Raw genomic sequence first — 16,810 nt, 5'->3', positions numbered from 1 at the left:
TTCTAGGTTATCACAATTTTAATGACTCGCTGTGTATGGTAGTTCTTGAAGTATCGGGAATTTCAGAAGTTTGCCTTGGTTTAAATATTTAGTTCCTGATTTTTTGAAATTCCACAAAATGTTAAGAGTTGCTGAACTAGAGCTCATGAAGTTTTAGGAGTTGCTAAAGCTCATAAAGTATTTATGTTCCAAGAGCTCTCACAGTTCCACATGTTTCTGGAATTCCGGTGTTCAAGGAATTTGTAGAGTTATCGGTGTTTCAAGATTTATAATTATAGTTTGGTGGCCTTTAGGAGGTTTCCGACAGTTCTTTCCCGAAAATATGAAAATTATTAGAAGTGCGAGAATCTTGAAAGTTATTTGTGGACCAACATTTTAGATATTTCCAGGGTTTTTTTTTTCATAAAGTTCCAATAGTTACACTAGTTACTGGAGGTCCAAATGTGCTTAGTTGCTGGTCTGCCAGTTGTATATACACTGTCTACCAATGTTTGAATATGTTTAATATCTACTTTAGGGGATGTGGGCTAAAAGGTCGACAAACTTGAAACTTGAAAGACAAAAGGTCGAATTTTCTGAATCTAATGTTTTCTGACCAAACCAAAGTTAAATCTGACCTTATACAATTTTCTCTTTCTTGAAAGCTGCTCGTTTTTTAACATTTGGGTTTCAGATAACTTTGTGTCCATGACGAGCATTGGTTTTAGTATTTTATGTTGAATGAAATAGAGCATTTCAAGGCCATAAGCAAAACAAAAATTGAATTTCAGACTCGACCTTCACCGACTTGCGTGAAACTTTCACTAATCTTCAAAATGGTGTATTCGAGATTTTTTAACAAATCATAACTCGAAAACGACGTCTGAGACAAAGTTGTAGAAAACAAATATTCCTTTTCAGGATATTAACAAGACGGTAAGCAATTCTAAGCAAAATTGAATAATAAAATCAATAAGACGGTCAAGGTCACATCTGATCGATTCGTCATTTGGCGTGGAACTGCTGAAAAATATTGCGTATTGCATGTGCTATTAGTTGTGCGCAATCGCCAATAAAACTATGGTTTTCCGTTGAATTATTTTGGTGTCTTAGGCTCACTTCTTCTTTGTTAATTAAAGAATAAAAAATAAAAATAAGGCACAAAATAATGTATTAAATAAGCCGCCGTTATACGCATAACTGCCCATGTTCTATGCAATGCTTACGCACAGTTTTCTTAGAAAGACACTAATAAAGTTTTCGAATACTGACCTTTTGTCTTTCCGATCTTTTGCCCGACCTTTAGAATTCTTGTCATTGTTTATATTGATAGCAACGATAACTCCGGGTTCAGAATCTCAGGCTTTCGAGAGTTCCGACACTTTACGGAAGTTGAAATAGTTCTTGGAGATTTTAAGAAGTGAAATCCAAAATTTCACACTTGGATAAATTCTACCCTTCCTGCGTCTTACTCTCATGTTTATAGTTCTTCTATACTGCCGCATAACTGTCCCATGTTCTATTAAAATCCTCATGAAAACGTGGACTTTTATATCCGTATCCGTTCAATTTTGGTAACACGTCCTCAATATCTTTGATTTGCATGTGCTATACAGTTTAATATTTTTTCTAAGATTGCCAGTGTAATTGGTTGCGAAGCTTTTGAAATGTGTCCTGATTAGGGCGTCACAATTTCAGCTTCAATCTGCTGGCTTTCTTTTTCTGCTAAAGTCCAACAGCTTCGCAGCATTCTAGATCTTCAGTCGCCGTGCACAAACAAATGTTCAATCGCTTGTCTCTCTTTCTCCCGTCGCTCCATTCGTCTTTCTTTCAAGCTTCGGTGAAACAAACGGACGAGTGAAAGAGCGCTCGACTTTGATAGTTTCGTCTTTCATGAAACACATCAACATAGCTTTCATGACGTATATGACGGAAAATGAAAATATATATTTAAAGCATTTGTCACGTGAAAACACTTGAAGATTACACGTAATATGTTTAATGTATCTTCCATCTAAAAAAAATAACGAAAACGGAACATAACGCATTTTAAACAAATTGAAATAGCGGTGATAGAGTGTTCGTGAATACGATTGAAAGCCATAATGAGGTGTCGTTTAACCAAAAAATCGACGATCGAGAAAGCGATGAGCAAAGCTACGACGAGAAGATTCACAGCCAGCCTTTCTTCTAAGCGTGCTTCTTTTTCATTTTCGTTTCTTGCTGATAGTCAGCTAGGTGTTAAAGAAACGAAGCGTTGAACACTTTGTATGAGTGAAAAAAAAACTCGAGTTCATTTTTGAGCTTCGAAAATGTAGAGCCCTGGTCCTGATGATTACGTTTACAATTATTAAAGTTTGTGGAGGGCTTAGAAGACTGAAATCATGTGTTGCCAAAATCGAACGGGTATATCGAATTGTAACAAATCAGTGCCAACATTTCATTAGGGTGAAACTGCTTTTGTAAACTATAACTTCAACAGTCAATTTCTCGCAAATAAAAGTTTACTCCTGCAAATTAACGATGCCAGCTGACAGAAGAACTATAGCTATAGCCAATGTTTACAAAAGTAATTTCGCCCTTGTGAAATGTTGGTGCCGAAATGTCATCATTTCAATAATAGTATTCTCTTTTTGTTGTCCCGTTTTGAATTTTCAGTTAATCCATCTTAAAATAGATCGATAATGCTAATATTTTCCCGATCAAACTTCAACATTTTCGCACCGTAGAGCAACACTCCGTGTTTTCACTGAAGGTGCGCACTAGAGTGAACCTTGAGTGAAAAATAGAATATTTTGAGATGGATGAAATGAAAATTTCATTGGACTTGACGTTATCTTTTTATAAAGTAATGAACTTTGCTCCAAAAAGCGACCCATTCCTGCCCGTTATGCTAACTATCTAAACCCTTAACTGTCCCATGTAAAATGGGATACCAATCAAAGATGTTAGTGTCGCGTTTATGAGCAGCTTAGCTTTAAGATTTTTGTTACTCAAAAACTGATTCACGGCCCCGTAAAGCTATTGAAATTGGGCATTGACATACTAACGTATCGTCCTCTATTTGTACGCTGTGAGGATAATCTTCGGGCGACCGAGATCGGACAGTTGCTATTTTCGAATGTATAAAAGTGAACGTATACTTAGGTATCGCTATTTAAATAAAAATACAAAATGCACTTACTTCTAAAATCCGCTTGTCCATGTCTTCCTCTCGTATGATGTTTTTTTTTAATATTTATATCATGATTTCAATAAATAAAATTTACCATACCAATCGTCCGATCTCGGTTCTGATAAAAAATTTCCTATTATTCTTATTCTTCCAGACCAAAAACAACAAAACATGGGGATTTACGTGAACGCCCCTGTTGTCCAACGTTACAAATGTAAGTTGAAACCATATTATTGGCATAAATATTCCAAATCTGGGAACAATTACCTATTGCAAAATTATGTAGAAAACAAACAATAGACAGATACATCAAAACAACCCGTATGAGATAATCGAAGGTTACTCACTGTCGCTTCTGTTTTCAAATTGTAATCTCTCTCTCTCTACTCTATGCCTGTTCGTTATTTTTTTTTTCCAAAACCGTCTGATTGTGCAACGTGCAATCTTGAACTTCAATCGTTAGTGCCGTACCATAACGGTACAACAGCGCCTATCCATGGTGCGGTAACAATAATAACAACGCGAAATCTAGACAAACATTTGAAATGGGCCAATGAGCCACATCACTTTAACGCGTCGATTTCTCACGAATGAATAACTACACCTTCTGATAGAGTAAACTTCCTCTACAAGATGCTGCTGTTGGTTTGCCCGGATGAGTCTTCATCCGCGAGAAATCGATATTTAAAGTCAGTGTTTACAGTTGCCTCATTTGCCCTTTTCACATGTTCGTCTGGAAATAGTTTGCAAAGCGGATGTTTTCGAATCGCGCTACGCCTACTATCGCCCCGTCGTCGACCATCCGTCGGAGGAGGCGATGCGAGAAGGTTCAGTTTTCAGCTTCAGTTCGGCGTGATAGTATTCATAATAATAATAACAGAGCTACTTGCCATCAGCAACAATAGCAGAGAGCGACTAAGAGTTGATGAAGTAATACGACGACCACTCCTTTCGTTCCAAGCCCGGAATAGAGACTGTGTGAGACGTGCTTGCATGGATTGACTGAGTCATTCAAGCTTTTGCAATAAGAGAAATGTCACGTGCTTTCGGTTTTGTTTTTCTCTGGTTTGTGAGAAAGACTAATAACTGACACCCGGCACGTAATGTTTGTTTTTGTTTCATTTTCAAGCAATTTTAAATATGGGCAGTATTTCGTGTAACGGTCTAATACCTTTAATTACTATGCGAGCGCTTTTCTGTTTTTGGGCTTCCGTGACGAACCTGTTTTGTTCCCTTTGGTGGTTCGCGATTTTGTCACGTTTCAAGCAGTCAGTTCAGTACGCTCGACGAAACGGCGAGCTATTCAACAAAGGTCCGTGTATATATGGCTCTATTTTTAGACATGCTAGACTTGATGCACGTTTTTTTTTTTATTTTCTCTGTAGGCCTTCGTCTTTTATATATCGTGTCTCACCCTTCACTACCCCGTTTCTTGCGTGCAACAATTCCACACATTTATCTGCCTTTCCTCTTTGATTGTTGCTTTAATTCGTCGTACTACTACGCTTGACGTAGGAACCCTCACTCTCTTTGAATTCGGTCAGAAATTACGCCATTTGGTCATTTCCTCTTTTCACGCGGCTGTGATAGTTATTTTCTATCGGGCTTCCTGGCCTTACACTTCATGCTTACTCAACCGAACCATGCTGCTGTTCGGTTTCAGTTTTATACGATTATTCAATACTGAAATGGAAATAAATAATAACAAACGGACCACGTTCGGGGAAGGTGCAGGTTGACGTACGAAACCCGGCTCTTTTTCCTAGACCGACGACTTCTGTTTTGTATTTGTTTACACCTTCATGATAAATATGTAAACCTTACTCTCTACGCTAGGTACTCGGGCAATTGGGTGAATTACGTCAGCAAAGTATAAGTAAGTTGCTATATAGCACTCGTCGGGCATGTCAGTCACTGAGGTAGCGTGTCAGCGTTGTAGCCGTCGTGCAGAGCATGCTTTCAATCATTCGCTCTAGGAAATGTACAATTGTCTGGATAGAATTCCCTCGAAGACTGTGACAGGAATGAGAGAATCATGTCAAGTTGAAAATGTCATCCAATCGACGAATGACGTAGGTTTGCGTGATCTTGGACGACTTGGATGGCTGATATAAAGAAATAAGAATGTATTTCAAGATGGACTCTGTTACCAAATTTGTTATATACAATAAATTTTCTTATATGGAGTTCGAGTTGGTGTTGAATTTGATGCAAGTCATTGATTTCATTTAATTTGCACCCATTTCGAGTGACTATTTATACAAAAAGACATCTAATAGGTGTCAAATTTGTGTGCCTCTATACCGCTCAGAAGGTTTTCCGTTGTTTTGAAATGCAAAAATGCGTTTTTGAACAAGCATGTTCCATACAGCCTAACATAAATATTCAAGACTAAGGAAAAATAATAAATTCCAAGAATCCAGAGGCCTTGCTAAAGTTTCAAAGCTTACGAACTTTTATGAATGAAATTGATGAGAATTTCCAAGCATCTCTAAGAATAGTTTCAAGGAAATTCAGAGGAAAATATCAGACGATGATTTTTAGGAAAGTGAAATCTGAGGATTCCTTTCACATTAGTTCTGAGAAACTCCGGACTCCAGGTGAAACGTAAGGAGAATTCCAAGGTAGTACTGAGTTAAATTCCAAGATAATCCTGGTCCTGAGTAGGGGGTAAAAATGGGTAATTTATCATTTTAAACTGTAAATGTGTAAACTGGTGCAGCTATCCTAATTTTACTCCAAAGAAAATCTCTATGCTCCAAAAAACCAAGTTTTTTTCTTCTTTTATTTGGTGGTTGAGATTTTTATTTTATTTTGGGCGTCACCCGTCGTTTAGGGGTTCGACGCCCGCTCCAGCCGATGGAACTTTTCGTTAAAAGCAAATTTCTCTACTGGTCTACTGGGTGTTGTGTGCTGTCCATTGGCTAGTGTTAAGTGTTCAGTCTGTTCATCTGCTGGTTGAATACGATGTCAATTGCCCTTTTTTTTATAAAGAATTTATGTGAAACTATTTTTTTAAGTTATTTTTAGAAAGCAGGTACTAAGAAGCAAAGCACATATGATGAGCAACCGGTGGGATTTGAACCTACATGGGCGCATTACCAATTATAATACGGGTAGCGCAACCCGGTTGATCATTATAAGTTGCGTTTTTAGTTGTCACGTAGAACATTTTCGGTGGTAGATATCAAGACAAATCATAATAGCATTCCATCGAGAGACTCCAATGATTGCTTCGACGTGATTCTCATAACAAAAAATAAGATTTTACTGCATAAATTTCAATTTAATTTAATAGTAATTCTATATCAAAACTCAAACAAACGGTCATAAGGTTGCAACGATTGTCAACTTAGTATTTTTTAGCGTTAAAGAATTTGAATTATTTTTAAAAAATACGATAAAACCAGGGTGTCGACTACCTGGAAAACCTGGAAAGTCAGGGAATGCCAGAGAGTTTTAGTGTAGGTCAGCGAAAAAAATTATGTTGATCACATTGCAAAAAATCATGTGTGGGACACATAAAAACAATTTTTGAAATGATGTCAAAGTTTTTGGGGAGATCCCGGGCATCAGATCCACTCGCTGCGTTTATGGGCGCCCTTGCCTGTATCTCTTCGAACAAGTTGCTGCAAGTGTTCATGGATGGGTCCAATGTGAATTGAAGCTAGAGGTACAAAAACGTGGCGAGAAGCTGATAGATCTAGGAAGCTGTGGGCTGTATATTTTGCATAAAGCATTCAAGGATAGTGTTCGCAGTATCAGTTGGGATGTTGTCAAATATTTGCGTGGTATCTACAATATCTTCAAAGATGTACCAGCAAGACGAGCGTTTATCACGATGTATTCTGGATCTACCATATTCCCGCTAAAGTTTTTCAGTCACCGATGGTTGGAAAATAGTGCTGATGTTCAGAGGGCAATCAAAATTACTCCGCAAATACGAAAATTTATTCAAGGCGTCCAGAAAGACAAAATCGAACCAACGTCAGCTTCCTACCAAGATGTTAAAAACGGGTTGAATGACTCGTTGCCGATGGCTAATAGTACGTTCAGACTACAGATTTATAACATGTTATAGCACTATCTTGATGGTGGTTTCTGTGTTGCAATTATTTGACAACCGTTATAACGTGTTATAACTCTGTAGTCGGAACGTGTTATTAAGCTAGCTTTCTTCAAATCAGTTGCTGTCGAAGTTGAGCCATTTCTATGCGAATTTCAGACGGACAACCCTATGGTGCCTTTTTTGTACAACATGATGTCTCAAATGGTTAGAGGCATTATGGAAAGGTTCATTAATATTGATCATCTGAACAATATTGCACAGGTAAATGCACATTCGATCAATATGATCGCAAAAAGGAACGACTGGACGTTTTTTGGAACAGGTTATTGGTCGGTGTATTCAGAACTATTGTTAATTTTTCGGTAAATGCAGTATATCTTTTTGAAAACATCAGGGAAGAGTCAAGGCCCAAGCGTAATGACAGCGGAACGGCAGTGGTAGCGGAAAAGCCCGATCTGAGTAAGCCTATTTGTCGGATTGAAAACTAGTTAGAAACAAATCGACTGCGGTTAGGCATCTTGATGTCATTTGTGACAATTGTCAAACGTGTCGTTTCCGTTCCGCTTCCGCCCACAATGCGTTTGGGCCTTCAGTCGTAGCGTGACGTCAGATCTATGATGGTGTTACTCATGCAAGCGGGTTGGAAAACTTACAAACTTTGAGTGAACTTATCCGGCGAGTTCGAAAAATCGCATTCGCTTTCCATGTAGACAAGGATCGTCGTATGAAAGAAGCTCTAGATTCCGAGAGCTCAAGATGCTCAAAAAGAAGCCGAGAGTTTGCAGGAGAAAATTGCTCTGCTCAAATGATAAACATTTTTAAACGTAATCCGAAAATAAACACATATTCAACTTGCAATTTCTCGTTGTAATGTGAACTTACTGAGAGAATAAAATGTTAATGATAATTGAACTTAAATTATTTTGCCATGTCTGCGGTTGTCATATGGAGTTCTAGAGAGTACGAAACTGACTAATGCATGAGCAGTGCATCCTCAGGTTCGGTTGCCAAAGCAAGAATAATCACTGCTCTGTTATTTTACAATAATTTATATGTTAAGAGAAAGGATCGTCTACGGGTTGATTTTTATTTGGCTGTGAAATTATGAACACAAATTGAGAGCTTGGTGACATTGATTAAATATTCCTATTATTACTTAGTAATGAATAGTGAGCCTAGTTGTGAGCAGTAGTTATTCATTATTATATTATAATATGTATTTATAGCCCTAGGTCTATTCACATCCTTCGTAAGTAGTCGGTCATATGTTCTGTAAAAATTGTATTAGTATCAATTTCTGTTGTACGTGCCATGAGTATGCTATTTTTGATATTTTCGATAGCTTACCCTGCTGCTCATTTTAAACTAACCTTAATTTGCACTACGGTATAATAAAGCACATCACGTTGTAGCTTCTTAGGTTTGAATAACGAAGTTTTGTGGACTGGATTTTTTTCTGAAAACCGACTGGAAAGTCAGGGAAAATCGGGGAATTTTTTTTCTACTTTGAGTCGACACCCTGAAAACGTTTTCGATATTTCGAAATTAATGGTTTTCTGTGAAATTTACAATGATTTTAAAAAGAAATGGTTTACATTTAGGCACAACGATGCATTTTAAGAAAACTATTTTGTAATTTCTGCTGAAAATACTCTTTGCACATGGATTTTAACATGTGATTTTGAACCCAATTTTATTTAGAACAGTCACTAGAAATTTATTCGAAATATCTCGAATGAACTTTTAAAAAAATTAGGCGTGAGTCAAAATTCCTGCACTTGGTTAATTACCCCTAGCAAACAATTATCCGTAGTTTGATGGGACTCTGAGGTAAAATCTAAAATTTGTTTATTTTTTCGCTCAAATGTCTTTTTGGAATTTCCCTTAGTTCCTTCTAGGGTAGACACCTTTTCACACGCCGCCGACGACGTTTTTGAAGCGGCGCGCCGCCGTGATGTTTTTCGATACGCCGGCAATGTAAATTTTAAGTTTTAGAAGATGTTTTTCTTGCCAATCACTGCCAAAAAAGAACCAAAATGGCCGGTATTGTTTACTATAGACCAGATTTTTCGAATCGGCCAACATAACATGTTTGGGCTAGTATGTATCCAAAGACTAGAAACGCCATAATATATCACATGAGAATTCAAACACAACATTAATGGATGTCATAATAAGTATCCAAAACTGCATTGTTCTTTCATTCTGTTCATTCCTCCCCTTGGCTAGTTTTTTAACCTGGACGTTGGTGGGCGGGCCTAATCTTATGCTTCATAGTGGAGCGTTGGAGACGGTTGGTTTAGGTCCGGCATCGTTGGCTCATGCCGTGACAAAATAGCGTCATGAGCATGCGATGAGGATTACTGAGCTTCCCCTCTCTGATGAACCATTGCATAAGAGAACCAAAGTTCTAGCCTGAAGTGATAGTATCACACTTGTTACTCCTTTATTTGAAAGCCGCGTTGTAGTACGCTTACGTATAGGCACTGACGTTGGGTGCGATACTGGCGGGTTTTGCCGCAAATTACTCTTATTTTATTTATTTTTACGCAGATAGATTTATTTGGGTTTGCAAGGAAATTAAACTATTGAAATATTTCAGAAAGTGCCCAACAGTAGTCCTTCTACTTGCGTGACAAGCTTTCGTTGTTGTTTTCATTGAGGTATTACTCAGGGAACAATGTTAAACACCATTTTTGTACATGGTATTGCAACTAATCTTATATGTGCTTCATTTTGATTTGGGATAAGTGTTTGAACTATGGCTCGGGATTTCCACTGTGGCGTGCTTCTATTGTGACATATCCATATGTATTTTTGTGGTGCGACATAGTGGAAACGTGTGAGCGTAGTTGAAGCATATACCCTATGTAATTTAAAAATCAGCTAGGAAACTAACTTCAAAGTGAAGCATTTTAGTCACTTGAAGGTGTCACCTGGGACGAACTAATATATATTAAATATAGGTCAAAGTCAAAAACAACTTGAAACACGTTAAATTTTAGATTACATTCACAAGTGCAGGTACTTAATAAAGCATGGTAGGTAGATTAGAGATTTCAATTATTTATTAAATTAGACTAGAGATATCATAATCATCAAACGAACTTAAATAAAAAAAAAATAGGCAGCCTAGTAGCATTAAGTGGATTAACAGAAGAGTTAGGATGCGGAGGGTCCGCTTAGGGAGGCAACTAGCCTTTAAAGCAACTGGCAACTAGCCTTTAAAGCAACTGGCAATTAGCCTTTTCATGTATTGTCTGTTTATTTTGATTATTGCTTTAAAATATCAATTTGGTGTATATGTGAAAGGATGAATCAGTGGGAGATGGATTTCCGGTTTCTTTACATTTACCATCACTATGTGTCATTTCCTCAAAACCCCCCAATAACCGGCCTCTTCAATCCCTTCCTTTTCCCATGGCGTTCAAGTGGTCCGCATAGACTATTCAGCCATTACCCGTCCTTTATCCTCGGCTTTGGATTGACTTGCGCTCCCATTGCCCCACCAAACGCTGCAAAATGAAAATGAAAATGAAAACTGCATTGTTCGTATCCAGACATGTTACAGGTACCCCTGAGCAAGTGGTCAGACTCCCTAAAGAATGTTGTTAAATAAACCCATCGATGGCTATTAATTAAACCCACCGTCTTCGGTTTGATGATGCCATGCCATAGTTGATTGAACTATTTCATTCAGGATAACTATATTTACCTTTAACAACCTTTAATTAAAATGCGTTAAAAATATGCTATCCGAATAATTGTGTTAGTTTTGAATCTTGAAAACTTCCCATGGTCCAGAATTTTTCCAAGATCGGAATCATAGTCTGAGGACTTTTTTTTATTTTTTTTACCTTGATTTGTCTACATGTATTTTTTTTTCGTCGATTGTTCCTTTTAATTCTACTACTTTTGTATCACTTTCACTTTCACTGTCTCTAATTCACTTTCACTCTTTACTTTCACTATCACTTTGAACTATAACAGATATGAAAGTGATATAAAAGTAGTAGAATTAAAAGGAAAAATCGACCAAAAAGGTATACAATTATTCTACTAAAACTATCAATTTAGATTGATTTTTCTTCTGTGAATCATCTTGATACTCTTGGAGTTCTTCACAGTATTCCTCATGGATTTCCTAAAAATCATCAAAAAATTCTTCAAAATTCGCCTTAGAACTCTCTTTGGTATTCCCCCATAATACTCTAAAAATTATCGATTCAATAAGTTCGCTAAATTACCTAGGAAATCCCAAAGAACTCTTCTGAAATAAACTCTCATCAGTATTCACTAACTATCTCATAAAATTTCCGTCGATTTCGGAATTCCCTCTAAATGTCGCTCAGAGTTGTCCAAGAGCAGTTCTGTAAATTAATTTCTGTAAAATGCTTTTCAGAATTCTTCTTTGATTTCTCTTAAAATGATTACAGGAGGTGTCGCGTCCACATGTGCAACCTGTGCACGACACAGGTGTAAACAATTAAAAAAAAAAATGCGATTAGATTTTTATAGATTTTATGGTCACATTATAGCTTTACTTCTTTACTCCAGACCAGACCACAGTGAATACACTATTTTATAGTGTGGTTCAATTAAATCTTCGACCTTGGTTTGCTTCAAAAAGGTTTAAATTCAGTTGAGATGGTCTGCCTAATCCCTAATGCATTGATTTCTAAGCATGTCGTTAAATAGCTCTTTTGGGTGGCGGGTGGCAAGTTTGTGAATGGCCAAATGCCTGATGTAAGCCAAGCAGACCTTCTATCACCTCTTGAAACATACCACAAATTTTCCACAATACATGGCGGTTTGCACCACTGGTTGTAATTGAAGCTTTCGCGTTACGCGTCAAACGGGAGCAACACGAAAACAGCAGTCTGGTACGCTTTGGACGTTATCATACTTGCAGACCGGTTTGAATGTGTGAGTTTAAATTAGAAGAACATTTGTGATGTATGGGTGCCCAAAGTGTGCATTTCTCGCTGTGCACTTGGATATCTGATTGCAGACAAAGAGAGTAATGGAGAAAGAGAGCGCAAAAGCCCGCTCTAACTCTCTTATCAGTTGTGAATCTCTCAATTACCGATAGTTGCGCCGGTGCGCCTGTCAAAACTTTTAAGCTTCCCCTGGTTCATTCTGATAGTGTTGTTCTGATGAATAAAGAGTTGATTAATTCAAGTTCGCTACCCAGGGTACTATGAATTTTCTCTAGATTTTGACATTGTTTGGTTTTAAAAAATGTTTTCGGAAGTGTTTGACGGATATTCTTTATTACACTTCAGTCGGAAGAGTTAGCCTTTTGATAAAAACGAGAATTCAAGCTGAACATTGCATTAGGTCCTAAGTAACATTGACAGATTTTTTCCGTCGACTTTCTCTTTGTATCTCCACGGCCATGTAAATACATTCTTAGGTATTTTCAGCACACAGATCGATAAAAGAAGCTTTTATCTAGCATCTAAAACGACAAACACAACAAGAAATGGTTATGTGCTCAAGCTATTAACGAAATAGAAAGTCGACGAAGAGAATCGGTCAATATTACTTAGAACCTAATGCAATGTTCAGCTGGAATTAGATAAGTTTTGCAATTCCTCCTACTTCGGTTAGCGCGAAAAGGGTCATACAAGTTTTGTTTATACAAAATGATAGGTTCTTCAAATGTTACGTTAGGTAGTGATTGATATAGTGATGGAGAATATGTCCCTCGAATTCATGGAGCATTGAAAAATATAACAAAAACTAACATGTGGTGGTAAACTATAACGAACAAAGCTTGGTGCACAGGTTAACAAATGAGGCACGCGACGCCTCTGGAATAGTCTTGAAACGGTCCTAAATATTCTTCTGAAATTTACCTAAAAAATTTGTTGGAAATTTCCTTTGCATCTTTGTATCCTGTTAAATTTTCAGATTGGCGACTTTGGAATTTATCAAATAACAAAATGTTGCAATAACGTATGAAACAAAGTTGTAGAGAAACATTCAAGAATCACATGTGAAAAGGACATGCAAGCTTTTTGTAAACAAACTTTTGTATTGCCTTTTTCTTGCCAACCGAGGGTCGCTCACGCAAACCAACAACATTATCTGGAAGGGGAAAGTTTCCTCTACCCGGTGATGTTGATGGTTTGCGTTGGTGTCATATGGGTGGCGAGAAAAGTGTATAAGAAGGTTTGTTTACCAAAAGCTTGTATGTCCTTTTCACATGTTGTTCTTGAATTATGTTTTCTGAAAAAAATACAAACATAAAATGTAGTAACTAATTTCAAGTAAAAATTGCTAAAAATTGTTGAATCTCTAAATATCTCAAATCTTCCCTGAACGATTTTAATGTCTTTTCTCTTCAAAATAAAGCTCATGGAAAATGCAAAGTTTTGAAGTTTTGGCACTTAACAATTGACAAAAATCAAAGATCAAGAGGTTTTGGTCACATTTTTGAACTTTTTTTTTTCTGTTGATATTTTTTCATATAATTTATACTCAGAAGACAATGTGTGAGGCATTTTGAATAATTTTCTCTGCAAACCGTACTAACAACAAGTTCACTAATTTGACCAAAAGTTCTTGTTCTAACTTTTGACGTAGGACTACGTCTGTGATTTCTATATGGGGGTACACTTTGCGAAAACCGAAAATGGAACATGTAACAACATTATGAAAGATTTTGAACGTTAATAACTCAGCTGCCCCTGGACCAATTTCAATAGTTTTACCACCAATCGATCAGAAATATTCCTACGCATCTGCTAAAATTAAGACTTTGAAAATTGAACAAACGTGCAACAAACGTTGCTATGATAATTAAAATTATCACCGATTGCCTGCGAAAAACGATTTCTCTAACACAGATTTCAAAGTTGAATTCCGTTCGGTCTCACCAAACGGTGTTTATTCAATCATCGCGTGGTGAGTGGTGGTGTTCTCCAGTACACAACGAAAGGCTGGCTGCAAGCAACGAGCTGCAGCCTACATGAGAATCCATAGAAGGAGGACGAAGCCGCACAGCTATTGATCGGAATCAGTAGCTCTTCGTGAGTCGCTGTGGACCATCTATGTTTAACACCCTAATAGCTCAGCATTACTCAACCATCAGGACCACCATGAATTTGTAAAAGAGTATTTTTGGACATTTGTCAAGGTCATCAATCGGATGTCAGTTCCCATATTAAGATAGAGCTAAAATTAGGGCGTAACAGCTTTTGTAAACAATGACTTCTTTCAATGTCTTGCTGTCGATTAAGCTATTATATACCACATATATAAGCTCAATTCTGGAATACTGCCACCTAATATGGAATCCATGCATTTCCATACACGAAGAACGCATAGAATCTGTCCAAAAACAATTCCTTTTATATGCTTTACGTAAATTGAATTGGACTGCATTTCTATTACCATCTTATGAAGCGCGCTGCATGCTCATCAATATACAAACACTTAAGGAGCGTCGCCAATTTGCAATGCTTTTCTTCATCAACGACATTATTTCAATGCGCATAAATTCGGCAGACATTCTCGCACAATTACACTTTTACTCACCTTTTCGACATCTTAGAACACGGAATTTATTCAGAGAGAACTCCACTCAAATTCCTATACAAAACACAAGCTCCTTATAGTTGAAGATGCTAATTTCAAATAACAGACTGTAGTGGTAATTTTTATACGATAGGTGGAGTAGATGAAAGCATAGAGTTGATAGTTCCGTTAGAGTACGGCAGTGTGAAGATTGCATATAGATGTTAGAACAGCGAGCTAGGACCTCTCTTTACCAAACTCCCCCTTTGGAGAAGGATGGTGAGGGGTGTCCCCCCCCCCCGCCACCACAAGCTCCTGCTGCAGTTAGCAAATAAGATTTATTATATAAGACCACGGAACGGCGCTGGTGGTGTAGTGGTAAGCGTGATTACCTCTCACCCCAGCAGGCCTGGGTTCAATCCCAGTCGGCGCCGCCGGGATGTTCTGAGGCATAACATCTCTGATCACGCCTTCCTTCGGATGGGAAGTAAAGCCGTTGGTCCCCGGTTCATGAGTTGATGGGTCGATAGGTAGGGTCCAGGTGTGGGAGCTGCCTTCCTGGCACGTCGGTAGCATTGGTGCTCAGCACGGAAAACAAGATCGACGGAATAAAACAAACCAAAGGAAAAAAATAATATATAAGACCACGTAGTCCTACGTCACCATTGCGTACAACCCCTGTCTCTTGTAGTTTTTTTGTCAGTTTTCAAGTGTCTATGGTTTGAACATTCCACCAAGTATTATAAGTTTTTTTTTTCAATCTGGTAAGGTAATTTTTGGATATTTGGTCTATTTTTAATATTTACTTGAAAAGATTTAAAAATAGTTAATTTTGGCCATAAAGACAACTTAGTGTCAGACGTCATTTCGATCAAAAATGCTGTTTTCATGCAACCATTTTTTGTTTAAATTTCAAAGACGCCATTTTGAAAATTTTACAAGATCTAATATGGCCGAATTTTAGCAAAAATGTGAATCATTGTCCTCAACAAAAAATCAGTGGCGTAGCTTAACCTCACTTTTTAGCTTTTCAACAACTTTGAAAACGTTATTTAGGGTCATGTTTACATTCAAATCCATTTAAAATGGCACAGGGTCTTCTAATTTCACTGATTTGTATCCATTTGAACCAATATTGTTTAATTTTTGAGAGTTGTTGAACAGGTAGATTGATGTTAGGGCGACGCGACTGCAAATAATTACGCAAAGTTTCATACAAATCGGAGAAAGTCGATTGATAAATTCTTTTTTTTTTTTTCGATTTTTGCCTGGAACTGCGCAATTTTTTTTGGAATACCTATAAAAATGCTTTTGGAATCAACCTCCTCAGAATCCTACTCAAATTCCCTTGGAATTATACTCAGATACCTTACGTTTCACCTTAAGTTTCATCTGGAGTTAAACAGCAGTAACTTGAAAGGAATCCTCAGATTTCTCTTCAAGTTTTCCTAACAATTCTTCCCTTTAGATTCTCATGTATTGAAAGGGTTTTTTAAAGTTTTTTTTTTCAAATCTGGGTTCTTGGAAATATTTAATGTTCGTCGTCTTTAATGTTAATTTTAGTTCCAGATTCTTGAAAATTTCGCTAAGTCTGATATTATCAGGCCTAGCTAAGGTTTGAAAAACTTGTCCAAGTTTAAAATCTGTAAAAAATATTCATGATTCAGAACCCTAAAAAAAGCATAATTTCGGTTGTTACTGAAGATGAATCCACTTCAGAATTATTATTATGTTCAAAGAGTAATAGTCCGTGGCGCTGGTGGTGTAGTGGCAAGCGTGACTGTCGCTCACTCCTAAGAGCCTGGGTTCAAACCCGTCGCCTTCTTTACGGAATAGAAGTACAGCCGTTCGTCCCCAGTCCATGAGTTGATGAGTCGATAGGTAGAGTCCAGGTGTGGGAGTTATCTTCCTGGTGTCGGTAGCATTGGTATTCAGCACAGAAAACAAGATCGACGGAAAACAAATCAAGGAAATAAATTTAGATTCTTTCGCGTACCTTAATCTATTCTATTCTAATTTCAAAATTCCCTGAGAATTCCAGATTATTCCAGGGGAAACTGATG

General features: G+C 37.4%; 1 protein-coding gene across 6 annotated transcripts in view; it reads left to right on the top strand.

Moving 5' to 3' along the window:
- The window catches only part of Pits (Protein interacting with Ttk69 and Sin3A), a 65,128-nt gene that overhangs the window by 37,405 nt on the left and 10,913 nt on the right, over positions 1-16,810 (top strand). For 4 of the 6 annotated variants that reach the window (XM_065228103.1, XM_065228100.1, XM_065228102.1 and 1 more), the window contains one exon: positions 3,309-3,368. The exons of the other annotated variants lie outside the window; for them this stretch is intronic. In XM_065228103.1, coding sequence (XP_065084175.1) covers positions 3,309-3,368 — 60 coding nt within the window. The remainder of the gene's footprint in view (positions 1-3,308; positions 3,369-16,810) is intronic. 6 annotated transcript variants of the gene reach the window in all.

The sequence above is a fragment of the Ochlerotatus camptorhynchus genome, unplaced genomic scaffold (genome assembly GCF_037179485.1).
Source record: "Ochlerotatus camptorhynchus isolate MF236.1 unplaced genomic scaffold, CSIRO-AGI_Acam_v1.1 ptg000282l, whole genome shotgun sequence".
NCBI lineage: Eukaryota > Metazoa > Arthropoda > Insecta > Diptera > Culicidae > Ochlerotatus > Ochlerotatus camptorhynchus.
The sequence above is the reverse complement of the archived record's forward strand: the minus strand, read 5'-3'. Positions and strand labels throughout refer to the sequence as shown.